Source organism: Macaca fascicularis, chromosome 16 (genome assembly GCF_037993035.2).
Source record: "Macaca fascicularis isolate 582-1 chromosome 16, T2T-MFA8v1.1".
NCBI lineage: Eukaryota > Metazoa > Chordata > Mammalia > Primates > Cercopithecidae > Macaca > Macaca fascicularis.
The window spans coordinates 68102373-68116849 of NC_088390.1; the positions used below are offsets into that span (position 1 = coordinate 68102373).

The window sequence follows — 14477 nt, forward strand, 5'->3', positions numbered from 1 at the left end:
GTAATTGGGACTACAGGTGCCCGCCACTGCTCCTGGCTAATTTTTGTATTTATAAGTAGAGACAGGGTTTTGCCATGTTAGCCAGGCTAGTCTCAAACTCCTGACCTCAGGTGATCCACCTGCCTCAGCCTCCCAAAGAGTGCTGGGATTACAGGCGTGAGCCACAGTGCCCAGTCTCTACAGTTCTAAATATTTATAATTTAAACTAGGCTCCTGATTTATGTGATCTAAACTTATTCTAACGGTAGGACATTTTCTTCCTACAGATGAACTCATACCAGCTTTTGAGTTCCTTTTCATATAATCAGATATTATTTTCAGAATTCCTTGCTTCTATCTTTCAGGTAGTAAGTTTCCAATAAATATCACTCTGACTGGAACAATGATAATGGGATTAAATGGATTATAAATTGCTTAATTAACTTTCATTTACAGTGATTTTAAATTGAGTTATATCAACTCTTAACAACTGTCTACAGGCACCTTAACTAATTGGCATATGGGGGTCTAGTATGTAAAAAACTGACTAGTCTGGCCTTGGGACTCTCAGAAGCCATTTCTCTTAATCAAGACAACACAGTGCCATTCATGTTCTTCTTCTTCTTTCTCTTTTTTTTTTGTTTCTGAGACAGAATCTTGTTCTCTTGCCCAGGCTGGAGTGCAGCAGCGTGATCTTGGCTCACGGCAACCTCCGCTCCCGGGTTCAAGTGATTCTCGTGCCTCAGCCTCCGGAGTAGCTGTGATCACAGGCATGAGTCACTACGCCCAGCTAATTTTTGTATTTTTAGTAGAGGTCGGGTTTCACCATGTTGGTCAGGCTGGTCTTAAACTCCTGACTCAGGTAATCCACCTGCCTAGGCCTCCCAAAGTGCTGGGATTACAGGCGTGAGGCACCGTGCCCAGCTAGGATATCATTTTCTCAAGTGTTAGAACCAAATCTGTTATTCCCAGAGCACTCAGTTTGGAGCTTTAGTTGAATTTGCTCAATAGATATTGTACAGTAAGTATTAAATTTATTCTTATAAAATGTCAATATTTGCTGTGAAAGTCACTGTTTGGGACCACGGCCCCAGTCTTTACCTTTCCTATTAAGAAGTAAACGAGGGATTCTTTGGGAACAATTTGTTTCAATTCTTCAAGTTCTTGTAAAGCAGACTGAAAAAGGCAAAGAAAAACCTTAAAGTATCAAAAATTTTTAAAGTTTTGACCAAGCAATTTTTTTATTTGATTTCCCAAATCACCTTCATAAAAGCTAACTAAATCTTAATCAATATACTTCCTTATTGTATTAGTTCTTATTGTTGTGAAAATAAAACGCATACTTAAAGTAAGTACTAAGAAATAGCAGGCACTCTAGTACACTGAAAACACACACACACACAGACACACACACACACACACCCCTCTTTGTGAAATATGCAGGTGGTGACAATCCTTGCTTTTGGTCATCTATCTATCTATCTATTTATTTTTATTTATTGAGAAGGAGTCTCGCTGTCGCCCAGGCTGGAGTGCAGTGGTACAATCTCTGCTTACTGCAATCTCTGCTTCTCAGATTCATGCAATTCTCCTGCCTCAGCCTCCCGAGTAACTGGGATCACAGGCATGCACCACCACACCCAGCTAATTTGTGTATTTTCAGTAGAGACGGGGTTTCACCATGTCAGCCAGGCTGGTCTTGAACTCCTGACCCAAGTAATCTGCCCGCCTCAGCTTCCCAAAGTGCTGGGATTACAAGCGTGAGCCACCGTGCCTGGCCCAGTGATTTATTTTTTAATGAAAAATAACTATATAATTTTTCAGAACAACAAAAAGTCATTGAGAAGAGTGGCATTAACATTTCTGCAAGTCTCTGTTAGTAGAAGACAGCTAGATTCTCACATCTATCTCCTCCATTTAATCTGTTTTGATATCACATATTATGTAGCTTTTGGAAAATTCTACTGTCCATTTGGGACAGAATGAAGACTGAAAAAGGTAAATAATGTCAAGACATTATTGTAAAAATAGCTCTGACCTCTAAGACTCTTTAGAATAATTTTAGGGACCCCCAGAAGTTCCCAGACCACTTCTGAGAATCATTAAAGAAATCTTTTTCTTTTTCTGAGACAGACTGTCATTCTGTCACCCAGGCTGGAGTGCGGTGGTGCGATCTCTGCTCACTGCAACCTCTGCTTCCTGGGTTCAAGTGATTCTCCTGCCTCAGTCTCCTAAGTAGCTGGGATTACAGATGCTTACCTGTAATTCCTGGCTAATTTTGTCTTGTATTTTTTTTTTTTTTTTTTTTGAGACGGAGTCTCGCTCTGTCGCCCAGGCTGGAGTGCAGTGGCCAGATCTCAGCTCACTGCAAGCTCCGCCTCCCGGGTTTACGCCATTCTCCTGCCTCAGCCTCCCGAGTAGCTGGGACTACAGGCGCCCGCCACCTCGCCCGGCTAAGTTTTTGTATTTTTTAGTAGAGACGGGGTTTCACCGTGTCAGCCAGGATGGTCTCGATCTCCTGACCTCGTGATCCGCCCGTCTCGGCCTCCCAAAGTGCTGGGATTACAGGCTTGAGCCACCGCGCCCGGCCTTGTCTTGTATTTTTAGTAGAGATGGGGTTTCACTATGTTGCCCAGGCTAGTCTTGAACTCCTGACCTCAGGTGATCCACCTGCCTTGGCCTCCCAAAGTGCTAGGATTACAGGCGTAAGCCACTGCGCCTGGCCTTACTTTAAAGAAATCTTTTTTCTTTTTGAGATGGAGTTTTGCTCTGTCACCCAGGCTGGAGTACGGTGTCATGATCTTGGCTCACTGCAACCTCCGCCTCCCGGGTTCAAGCGATTCTCCTGCCTCAGCCTCCTAAGCAGCTGGAATACAGGTGCGTGCCACCACGTCCGGCTAATTTTTGTATTTTAGTTGACACAGGGTTTCACCATATTGGCAAGCTGGCCTCGAACTTCTGACCTCAAGTGATCCTCTCACCATGGCCTCCCAAAGTGCTGGGATTACAGGCGTGAGCCATCATGCCCAGCCTTTAAAGAAATCTTTTTTTCCCCCCCGAGATGGAGTTTTGCTCTATCGTCCAGGCTGGAGTGCAGTAGCTCACTGCAACTTCTGCCTCCCAGGTTGAAGCGATTCTCCTGCTTCAGCTTTCCAAATAGCTGTGATTACAGGTGCCCGCCACCATACCTGGCTAATTTTTGTATTTTTAGTAGAGATGGGGTTTCACCATGTTGGCCAGGCTGGTCTTGAACGCCTGACCTTGTGATCCACCCGCCTCAACCTCCCAAAGTGCTGGGATTACAGACGTGAGCCGCTGTGCCTGTCCTTTAACGAAATCTTAACCTTCAAGATGACAGACTCCAATCCTCCTTCACTGCTACAACACACCCAATTCAGAACTGATACGTTTTCTTGCTATGACTGCATATTATAATTGTTATCAACATTTCATGCAACTAGCATGCCTATCCCCACCCCCAATGATCTAATTACAAGGATTCATTGAGAAATAGTATCTAACACAGCATCGGAGTTCTTTTACCCTAAAGACTTAAGATTTAAATGATTAAATATCAGCACAACACATTAAATAAGGTGATGGCTAGCAATGTTTTAGAGATGTTGAAATGGTCCCCTTGATTTTCATTTTGGAGCCAGAAAATCTCAGAAGCAATCATTAACTTTTCTTTCTTGTTTTCAAGTGACTAATAAATGGCCCATGACACAGTCCCAGGAGATCCTGAGAACATGTACCCTTTAACTTTTCTTTATGCCCTTTTCATACAGTCACATATCTATATCTAGTCCATGCATCAAATTAGGCCTCATAATTCAGTGAAGCTCATACCCCAAAATGCCTGTAACTGGGAGTTTCTCTGAGTCTACTGTGGCTCAGGAGGCTGCCTGATATAATAATGATAATGACAATGATAATAATAATAATAATAATAATAATACTAATAATAACAAAAGAGGGAGTCTCTCTGGTCCTACTTTGGATTAGAAGGCTGCCTAATTAAACAAACAAAGAAAACCCCACAAAAATGGCTATAACTATATATATGTCATAGTCCAGACAACTGATGAGATTAGAACTTGGGCTTCTTGAAGCAAGTAAAGGCTGATTTATGTGGCCTATCTGGTAGGTATGTTGGTATTAAAATGGCTTTAAGAATAATGAATAAAGTCCTTCATATCTAAAGAAATACAATAAAGCAAGTACATAAAAACAAATACTGATTTGCAATTATAGTACTTCAAAGAGTAGTTAAAAGTTGAAAAGGGTTTATTAGATTTAAAATAAGCTTAAAAAAATTTTTTTTTTTTTTGAGACAGAGTCTCCCTCTATTGCCCAAGCTAGAATGCAGAGGTGTGATCTGGGCTCACAGCAACCTCCGCCTCATGGGTTCAACCAATTCTCATGCCTCAGCCACTCGAGTAGCTGGGATTACAGGCATGCACCACCAGGCGTGGCTAATTTTTGGATTTTTAGTAGAGATAGGGTTTCACCATGTTGGCCAGGCTGGTCTTGAACTCCTGGCCTCAAGTGATCTGGCTGCCTTGGCCTCCCAAAGTGCTGGGATTACAAGCATGAGCCATGGCACCTGGCCCTAAAAGAAGCTTTTTCAAGACTTGATTTCGACAAAAAAATTAGCTGGGCATGGTGGCTTATGCCTGTAGTCCTGCGTACTTGGGATTCAGCCTAGGAATTTGAGGCTTCAGTGAGCTATGACTGCACCACTGCACTCTAGCTTGGGCAACAGAGCAAGAAAAACAAAAACTAAAGAAAGAGAAGCTTTTTAAAAGGACAAAACCAGTAAAAATAGAAATCCATGTCTTCATAAAGAAGATAGAATAAAACTAAAGGAATTACTGGATAAATTATATATTTAATCCCTTTGTATATCTTTATTAGTCTATTTTTAATTTTTTTTTGGAGATGGATTTTCACTCTTGTTGCCCAGGCTCGAGTGCAGTGGTTTGATCTCGACTCACTGCAACCTCTGCCTTCCGGTGTCAAGCGATTCTCCTGCCTCAGCCTCCCAGGTAGTTGGGATTACAGGTGCCTGCCACCATGTCTTGCTAATTTTTGTATTTTTAGTAGAGACAGGGTTTCACCATGCTGGCCAGGTTGGCCTCGAACTCCTGACTTCATGATCTGCCTGCCTCGGCCTCCCAAAGTGCTGGGATTACAGTCGTGAGCCACTGTGCCTAGCCCTATTTTTTTTGTTTTTTTTAAGACAGGGTCTAGCTCTGTGGCCCAGGCTGAAGTGCAGTGGTGCGATCACAGCTCACTGCAACCTCCGCCTCCTGAGCTCAAGCCATTCTCCCATTTCAGCTTCCTAAGTAGCTGAGAGCACAGGCACACGTCACCACATCTGGCTAATTTTTGTATTTTCTTTTTGGTAGAGATGGGGTTTTGACATGTTGCCCAGGCTGGTCTCAAGTTCCGTGGGCTCATGTGATCTGCCCGCCTCTTCCTCCAAAGTGCTGGGATTATAGGGATTTTTATTAGTCTTAAAATAAGTTATCACTGGTTTGGTATATTTCTTTCTTTTTTCTTTTTTTGAGACAGAGTGTTGCTCTGTTGCCCAGGCTGGAGTGCAGTGGCATAATCTTGACTCACTGCAATTTTTGCCTCCTGGGTTCAAGTGTTTCTTGTGCCTCAGCCTCCTGAGTAGCTGGGACTACAGGTGTGCACCATCATGCCTGGCTAATTTTTGTATATTTGGTAGAGACGGGGTTTCATCATGTTGGCCAGGCTGGTCTCGAACTTCTGACCTCAAGTGATTTGCCCACCTTGGCTTCCCGAAGAGCTGGGATTACAGGTGTGAGCCACTGTGCCCAGCCCCAAATTTATTTTAAAAGATTTTGCTTCATGGTTTCTGACTGAATAAATGATAACAAAAATCTCATGTCTTTTTGCCTCTTTTCTCTTTCTCAGTCTCCTTATCTTCTTTTTTCAATATTTGTTTCAGGCTAAGCATACATTATTTGAAAAAGTGAGAAGTAAAGAGAAAGACACATCAGACTAGAATTAGTCTCCGTGTTATAAGCTCTCATAACTTACTACACTTTCCCTTTATGTATTCAACATTTATTATACTTTGTGATTATTTGGTTAATGTCTGTTTTCCTAGAGAAGTACTAGATAGTAGGCCCCTCAAAAGCAGGAAAGATGATTGCTTTACTTGCCACTATATTTCTGGTGCCTGACACATAATGGGTAATCAATAAATGCTGAATAATGCACACACATTCATTTTCTTCTTTTTTTTAATTTTAATTTTTTTTTTTTTTTTTTTGAGATGAAGTCTCACTCTGTTACCCAGGCTGGAGTGCAGTGGTGTGATCTTGGCTCACTGCAACCTCTGCCTCCTGGGTTCAAGCGATTCTCCTGCCTCAGCCTCCCAAGTAGCTGGGATTTACAGGCACCCGCCACCATGCCCAACTAAGTTTTTTGTATTTTTAGTAGAGATGGGGTTTCACCATGTGGCCTGGCTGGTCTTGAACTCCTGACCTCAGGTGATTCGCCCGCCTTGGTCTCCCAAAGTGCTGGGATTACAGGTGTAAGCCACTGCGCCTGGCCCATACATTCATTTTCATCTGTTCCCTTACTTTGGTCCTAAGAGGATGGTTCAGGTCTTACCTTTAAGATAACCACCTGATGAAAAAACTGCCTTTCTATATAAGGCATCTTTACAAGGGATAACCACATATTCCTAAATTTCCACACACCTATCCTTCCTATGAGTATTTCATGAAGAAATAAAAATCACAAAAAATGAAATCAACAGCTCTGAAAAAATGTCTCAGATCAAAACTAAACAAATAACTTTCAGTTTATTGAAAACAACGGATAACGTTGTTTTTAAGCAACACAACCCTGAAGACCCTTAAGATATTTATCTTACCTTATATTTTTCATTTGCAAATAAAACTGAGGCTCTGTGAAATTTGCATAGAGGGTTCTTGGGATCAATGACAATGGCTTTGTTTAGGGTATCCAAAGCCTTCTCTGATTTTTTCAGTGCATGTTGAACCTGTAAGAAATAAAGATCATGTTAATATTCCCTCTTGATATTTATGAAGAAAGGTGAGAATCAACGTGACTCAAAACCAACATAATCAAATTATTAGAGATAAGGCTGTAGGGTCTAACTGGATTATCCACTGCATTAAGTGGATTTAGTAATTGATTACCAAATGATTAATATATTATCTCTAAAATCACTTCTAATTCTAGTTCAACTGCTTCACTAAAGATGAGAATACTGAAGTCTAGATATCTTAAATAACTTGGTCTGAGATAAAAATCTAGGTCCTCTGGTACATATTTATGATGATAATCAATAGTCTATCTTTAGAGCAGATATTTGGTTACCTTTAAGTCTAAAAGGCAAGCAAAACCTTGGTGTTCTATTCAAAAAAAAGATCTGTACTATTTAGCCAGATAATATTCACATTTCATCAGGTTTATGCAGTCTTTCAAATATTAGACTTCTCAAAACTGTGTTAAAAAAAACTCCTGTTTACAAACCTTGTTTCACTCAGATTTTCATATTTTAGGTATTTAATTGAAAAATGATTTTAATGCTTTACATAATTGAAAATCACTGATCTCTACTACTGGGAAGCAAATAATTTATTTTAAATAACTTAAAATTTAAAAGATTTTAAAAAGTACCAAACCTCACTATTCATTCATATGTATATACTAATATTCTGCTATGTTCCTCCTCAGACAAATTATATGTTACAAATAAAGTGGGGTGGGCTGGGCCCGGTGGCTCACGCCTGTAATCCCAGCACTTTGGTGGATCGCCTGAGGTCAGGAGTTCGAGACCAGCCCGGACAAGATGATGAAACCCCATCTCTACTGAAAATACAAAAAATTAGCTGGGCGTGGTGTCGGGCGCCTGTAATCCCAGCTACTCGGGAGGCTGAGGCAGGAGAATCACTTGAACCTGGGAGGTGCAGGTTGCAGTAAGCTGAGATTGTGCCACTATACTCCAGCCTGGGCAACAAGAGTGAAACTCCGTCTCAAAAAAAACAAAAAACAAAAAAAACAACTGGGGTGAATGAATGTATGAATATGGCTGCAGAACTTTAACAAATATCATGGTCATAAGAATGTGAGAGTAGGTAGTGCCAACTTCCGCTTGCTGAACTCATCTATGCAATGATCTAATGGTGGCCAAATATTCTGCCCACAGGATTGAGACCCTAAATACTAGTTCCCTAAAGAGAAAAGCTTACTCTCTTACCTGACAATTTCTTCAAATAAACCACTCAAAAACTTAAAACCTGTTCTACAATAAGTTTCGAAGAATTCCTATTTTTAAAAAAGTGTTCAACTTCACCAAAAGGTGTCAAGAGATATTTAATTTTGAATTGAATAAATAAGGTGATGACAACACAAGATAATTTAAAGTAGACACATTATCTCTACATTTTTTGCATAGTAGCTAACTGTAAAAGAAGTTATTGTCAACTTTTTTTTCTAGCCCTGTCTTATGGTGCTGAACTATGTCCATTTTTAAGAAAATTATCATCATGGTCCATTTCATTATAGTCAAAAGAGAATTAGAATCCTACTCCCCACAAGATAGTGACATTTCAAATTAACATAATTTCCTGACATTGTATGACCATTCCCACAAAAGCTAAACTTGCTAGGGGGAAAAAAGAGAGAAGCTGAGGGGAGGGAGAGGGGGAAAGGGATGAGACGATGAGAACAAGAACTTAAGTTACCATACTTATACAGAAGCTAATAAATGAGATTTTAGAAAGCAAACAAACATAATGTACACATTTTTTCTCCTATTAAAGTACAATTTACTTATTTTCTTTTCTTTTAAGAGATGGAGTCTCATTCTGTTGCCCAGGCTGGAGTGCAATGTCACCTTCTTAGCTCATAGCAGCCTTGAACTCCTAGGCTCAAGTGATCCTTGTGCTTCAGCCTCCCAAGTAGCCAGGACCACAGGTGTGTGCCACCATGCCAGGCTCATTTTAAAATTTTTTTTTAGAGATTGGGTCTCGCTATGTTGTCCAGGCTGGTCTTCAACTCCCGGTCACAAGCAGTCCTCCTGCCTTGGCATCTCAAAGTGTTGGGATTACAAGTATGAGCCACTGTACCCAGCCAAAGTACAATTTGTTACCAGATATATTTAAAATATATGAATATAAAAATGATTGTGCATATTGCCTTATAAGAATTTTAATTAGTAACAACATGCCTATGTTACTCAGAGGCTTAAAAAACACAGGGAACCATTTGCCTTAAAATATTACCTGCTTAAGGACAGGCGTAGTGGCTCACACCTGTAATCCCAGCACGTTGGGAGGCCGAGGCAGGTGGATCATGAGGTCAGGAGATCCAGACCATCCTGGCTAACGTGGTGAAACCCCATCTCTACTAAAAATACAAAAAATTAGCCAAGCGTGGTGGTGGGCGCCTGTAGTCCCAGCTACTTGGGACGCTGAGGCAGGAGAATGGCGTGAACCTGGGAGGCAGAGCTTGCAGTGAGCCGAGATTGGGCCACTGCACTCCAGCCTGGGTGACAGATCTCAAAAAACAACAAAAAACAAAAAACAAACAACAACAACAAAAAACAACAAAAAAACTACTTAGGAGCTAAATATTAGCCCATGCTTTCAAAAATAGGAAGTATCTCTCTTTTTTGGGGGACAGATTCTTGCTTTGTTTCCAGGTTGTAGTGCAGTGGCACGATCTCAGCTCATGGCAACCTCCTCCTTCTGGGTTCAAGCAATTCTCCTGCCTCAGCTTCCCGAGTAGCTGGGACTACAGGCATGTGCCACCACATCTAGCTAATTTTCGTATTTTTAGTAAAGATGGGGTTTCACCATGTTTGCCAGGCTGGTCCCCAACTCCTGACCTCAGGTGATCCACCTGCCTCGGCCTCCTAAAGTGCTGGGATTACAGGCATGAGCCACTGCATTCGGCCAGGAGACATCTTACTTGAGTCACAGAACAACCCTATAAGGTAAGCAAGTAGTGCATGACATTCATAAAATAGAAGCTCAGAGCAATGAAGTGACTTGTGCAAGGTATAAGGGCAATTCTATGATTTTTTTTTTTTATGCTAAGCCAAATGGGTAGTATTTTTGGTTGTAATAGACTCCAGAATACTGTTTCAACACAAAAAAGGACCAATTTTTATCATAGCAATTAAATCAATAACAAACATATTTCAAAAGGGAGATTAATAAGAGTATTAATGTTTAGAAAGCTACTTACTACTCCAATGTGGCAAAGTAAAACTGAACTTTGAGGGTTGATATCAAGTGCTTTTTGGAAATGCATTTCTGCAAGGCTGAATTTTTCTTGCTTGTAATAAATCATTCCTAAACCATACCTGAAAATATAAAACAAAGTATAATTTTTAAAAATATAAAGTTTAGGTTGCTAATTTAGTTCAATTAGTAAAAGAACAAGTATAGAATCTGGCATTTTAATAAACCAGTGGAACAATACTGGTGGTCTTAGAGAGGAGGCAAAAAATATCAGTTATGATAAAAATCATTAAAGCATTTTATTTACTTATTTTTAATTAAAAAAATTTTTTTTTTGAATTGGGGTCTCACTCTGTCACCCAGGCTGGAGTGAAGTGGGCTAATTATAGCTCACTGCATCCTTGAACTTCGGGGTTCAAGGAATCCTCCAGCCTCAGCCTCCAGAGTAGCTGAGACTACAGGCATGAACCACAATGCCTAGCCATTAAAGCAGTTTATTATTATTACATTTTAAAGACAGTGTCTCACTCTGTTGCCCAGGCTGGAGTGCAGTGGCTCAATAACAGCTCACTGCAGCCTCGACCTCCCAGGCTTAAGTGATCAATCCTCCCACCTCAGCATCCTGAGTAGCTGGAACTACAGGTGCACGCCATCAGGCACAGCTAATTTTTTAATTTTTTGTAGAGATGGGGTTTTGCCATGTTGCCCAGGCACGCATATATATATACATACACATACACACCCCCAAACACACACACACACATATAATATTGTTATATATATATATTTTGAGACAGAGTTTCGCTCTTGTTGCCCAGGCTGGAGCATAATGGCGCAATCTCGGCTCACCACAACCTCCACTCACAGGTTCAAGGGTTCAAGCGATTCTCCTGCCTCAGCCTCCCGAGTGACTGGGATTACAGGCATGCACCACCACGCCCAGCTAATTTTGTATTTTTAGCAGAGACGGGGTTTCTCCATGTTGGTCAGGCTGGTCTTGAACTCCTGACCTTAGGTGATGCGCCGGCCTTGGCCTCTCAAAGTTCTGGGATTATAAGCGTGAGCCACGGCGACAAGCTGTTTTTTTTTTTAATTTTTATTTTTTTCAGATGGAGTTTTGCTTTTGTTGCCCAGGCTGGAGTACAATGACGCGGATCTCGCTTCAATACAACCTCCGCCTCCCAGGTTCAAGCATTTCTCCTGCCTCAGCTTTCCGAGTAGCTGGGATTACAGGCATGCTCCACCACACCCAGCTAATTTTGTATTTTTAGTAAAGACAGGGTTTCTCCATGTTTGTCAGGCTGGTCTCGAACTCCTGACCTCAGGTGATCCGCCCACCTCGGCCTCGGCCTCCCAAACTGTTGGGATTACAGGTGTGAGCCACCATGCCTGGCCTATATTTTTTCTTTTTTGAGACAGTCTTGCTTTGTCACCCAGGTTGGAGGGCAGTGGTGCAATCTCAGTTCACTGCAACCTCTGCCTCCTGGGTTCAAGTGATTTTGGTGCCTCAGCCTCCCAAGTAGCTGGGATTACAGGCATGTGTCACCATGCCCAGCTAGTTTTCTTGTATTTTTAGTAGACACCAGGTTTCACCATGTTGGCCAGACTGGTCTTAAACTCCTGGCCTTAAGTGATCTACTTGTCCCAGCCTACCAAAGTGCTGGGATTACAGGTGTGAGTTACCGCCCCCAGCCTTCTTATATTAACATATTTTTAATTTTTTGTGGAGACAAGGTCTCACTATGTTGACCAGGCTGGTTTCAAAGTCAGCCTCAAACAGCCCTCTCACCTTGACCTCCCAAACGCTAGGATTACAGGCATGAACCACCATGCCCAGACCATTAAAACAGTTTAAAGAGTCACTTTTACAAGCAAAAACAATCAAATCAAATCAAATCAAACTATGATAATAAGGAAAAAAGAAACCACACCCCTAAACCCATACAGTTTTTTTTTGTTTTTAATTCAGCATCTTGCTCTGTCGCCCAGGCTGGAGTGCAATGGCGTGATCATAGCTCACTGTAGGTAACCTTGAACTCAGGCTCATGCAATCCTCCCATCTCAGCCTCCTGAGTAGTTAGGACTACAGGCATACACCACCATGTCTGACTGTTTTTTTTTTTTTTTGAGATGGAGTCTTACTCTGTCACCATACTGGAGTGCAGTGGCACAATCTCGGCTCACTGCAACCTCTACCTCCCAGGTTCAAGCAGTTCTCTTGCCTCAGCCTCCTGAGCAGCTGGGACTACAGGCATGTACCATCACACCCAGCTAATTTTTGTATTTTTAGTAGAGGCGGGGTTTCACCATGTTGGCCAGGATGGTCTTGATCTCTTGAACTCATGATTCACCTGACTCGGCCTCCCAAAGTGCTGGGATTAAAAGCATGAGCCACCACGCCCAGCCTTAATTTTTTTTTTGTTGTTGTTGTTATTAGGGAAGGGGTCTTGCTATGTTGACGAGGCTGGTCTCGAACTCCTGGTCTCAAGTAATCTTCCCGCTTCAGCTTCCCAAAGTGCTGGGCTTACAGGTATGAGCCACCATACCTGCCATATTCTAGATTTAACAGCTAATTTTTACTGAGTAGTTATTACATGTGTGACAAGACCATTACTAAATTATCTCATTTAATCCCTGGAGGAATCATAGGTACCATTATCATCCTTATTTCGAATAAGGAAACTGAAACTTAGAGAAGTTAAATAACTTCCTTAAAGTTATACAGCTAATAAAGATTCTAACCAGGTTCTTCCTTAATGATTCTAAAGGCTGAACTCCTAACAATGCTATTTCCACATTCTGTTTTATATTATTATAATTACAGCATACATAGTGTCATGTTTGGCTTCCTTCTCCCCCACTTACTGTTATCAAAAGCATGCTCCTATACTTATAGACCTCGAAATTACAATTTTTAAAGGCTATGTAATAGTGTATTAGGTTAATACGCAGGTATTTCTCCTGAATTTTCAAAATGTCAAATGAACATAGCGTGGATGGTTTGTTACAGAGACTTCTCACGGCCATAACTAGATGATGATGATGATGATGAAGGGGAATAAGCACCAAATGAATAAGAAAAAAGCACAACATATCTGCTTTATTTGAGTGGCTTTATATATCATTATAATTGTGTTATAGATGAAGAAAAGGTATTAAACACTATGCTAATGATAGTGAAAGTGAAAACAAAAGAAAGGCTATTTTGTAGTTAGAATAAAGTTGCTCAGTATTTAGAGTTACCTAAATATGTCAGCATTTAAACTCCTCCCAGTAAAAGCTTGCGAATCTGAATAATCCTCCTTTAAACACAATTTTTGATATGATTAAGTTTTTTAAGAATGTGACTAACTGCAAAACAGCTGAACAGACCATACACATTTAAAAAAACAACACAAGAATCAACCAGACATGGGAAAAAATAAAAAACAACACAAGTCTTATTAAGAACTGAGTTCTTAAAATATTACAGAGAACGTATCTATTGGAAGAGAAGGCAGTATTGGCAAGTTGATTGTTACATTGGTCAGCAAAAGCTAGCACTATTTTTTTGGTCATCTTTCAGGCAATGTAACTACTACTGTAAAATGAGATATAACCCATTAAACAACATATTCACAAATCAAAAAATGTTTTAGTAATATAATGCTTCAGATTTAGAAGCAAATCGAATGATAAAACTCAACTGCTATAATTAACTCCAAAGATAACCATATATGACAAAAAAAGACCAAAAATTATGACTTCAGAATTATACTTTCTCTTGATATTTAAACTATTCAGTCAGTCCAGAAAAATACAATAAATGCCAACAGTAAGTATGGTGTTGAGGCAGAAATAGGACCAAACTTTTCCATATCTTATTCAGCTGATAATAATATGACCTAGGTAGTAATTTCCTATGTGTCTACTTATACACAAGCACAAAAAAGTAAAATAGAGACACTGCTAAATAAAAGGGTACACTAAGTTCTTAATAGTAACTCAATAAACTGGAACACTGTCAGAAAGCAGCAACTAGTGAATGTTTTCAATGTTTTTTTCTATTATCCAATAAGTGAATTATGCTATTCCTTTCCAATTTCCCAAGCACTTTTTGTCCCAATCACCATTTTGGTGTTATAAGAGTAACAAATCAAGTAACAAAATTAAACAAACAAACAAACAAAAAACAACTACAGTATCTGCAAAAGTTTGGTAGAAGGCTGAAACTGTTGAGTATAAGGATCTGGTATTCTA

The 14477-nt window shown here is 40.4% G+C and overlaps 1 protein-coding gene across 14 annotated transcripts in view; it reads right to left on the reverse strand.

Annotated features, from left to right (window-relative positions):
- The window catches only part of CDC27 (cell division cycle 27), a 67771-nt gene that overhangs the window by 4824 nt on the left and 48470 nt on the right, over window positions 1-14477 (reverse strand). For all 14 annotated transcript variants that reach the window (XM_074020054.1, XM_074020052.1, XM_074020050.1 and 11 more), the window contains 3 exons: window positions 10243-10360; window positions 6896-7024; window positions 1081-1155 (listed from right to left, as the gene is read on the reverse strand). In XM_074020054.1, the coding sequence (XP_073876155.1) occupies window positions 1081-1155; window positions 6896-7024; window positions 10243-10360 (322 nt within the window). The remainder of the gene's footprint in view (window positions 1-1080; window positions 1156-6895; window positions 7025-10242; window positions 10361-14477) is intronic.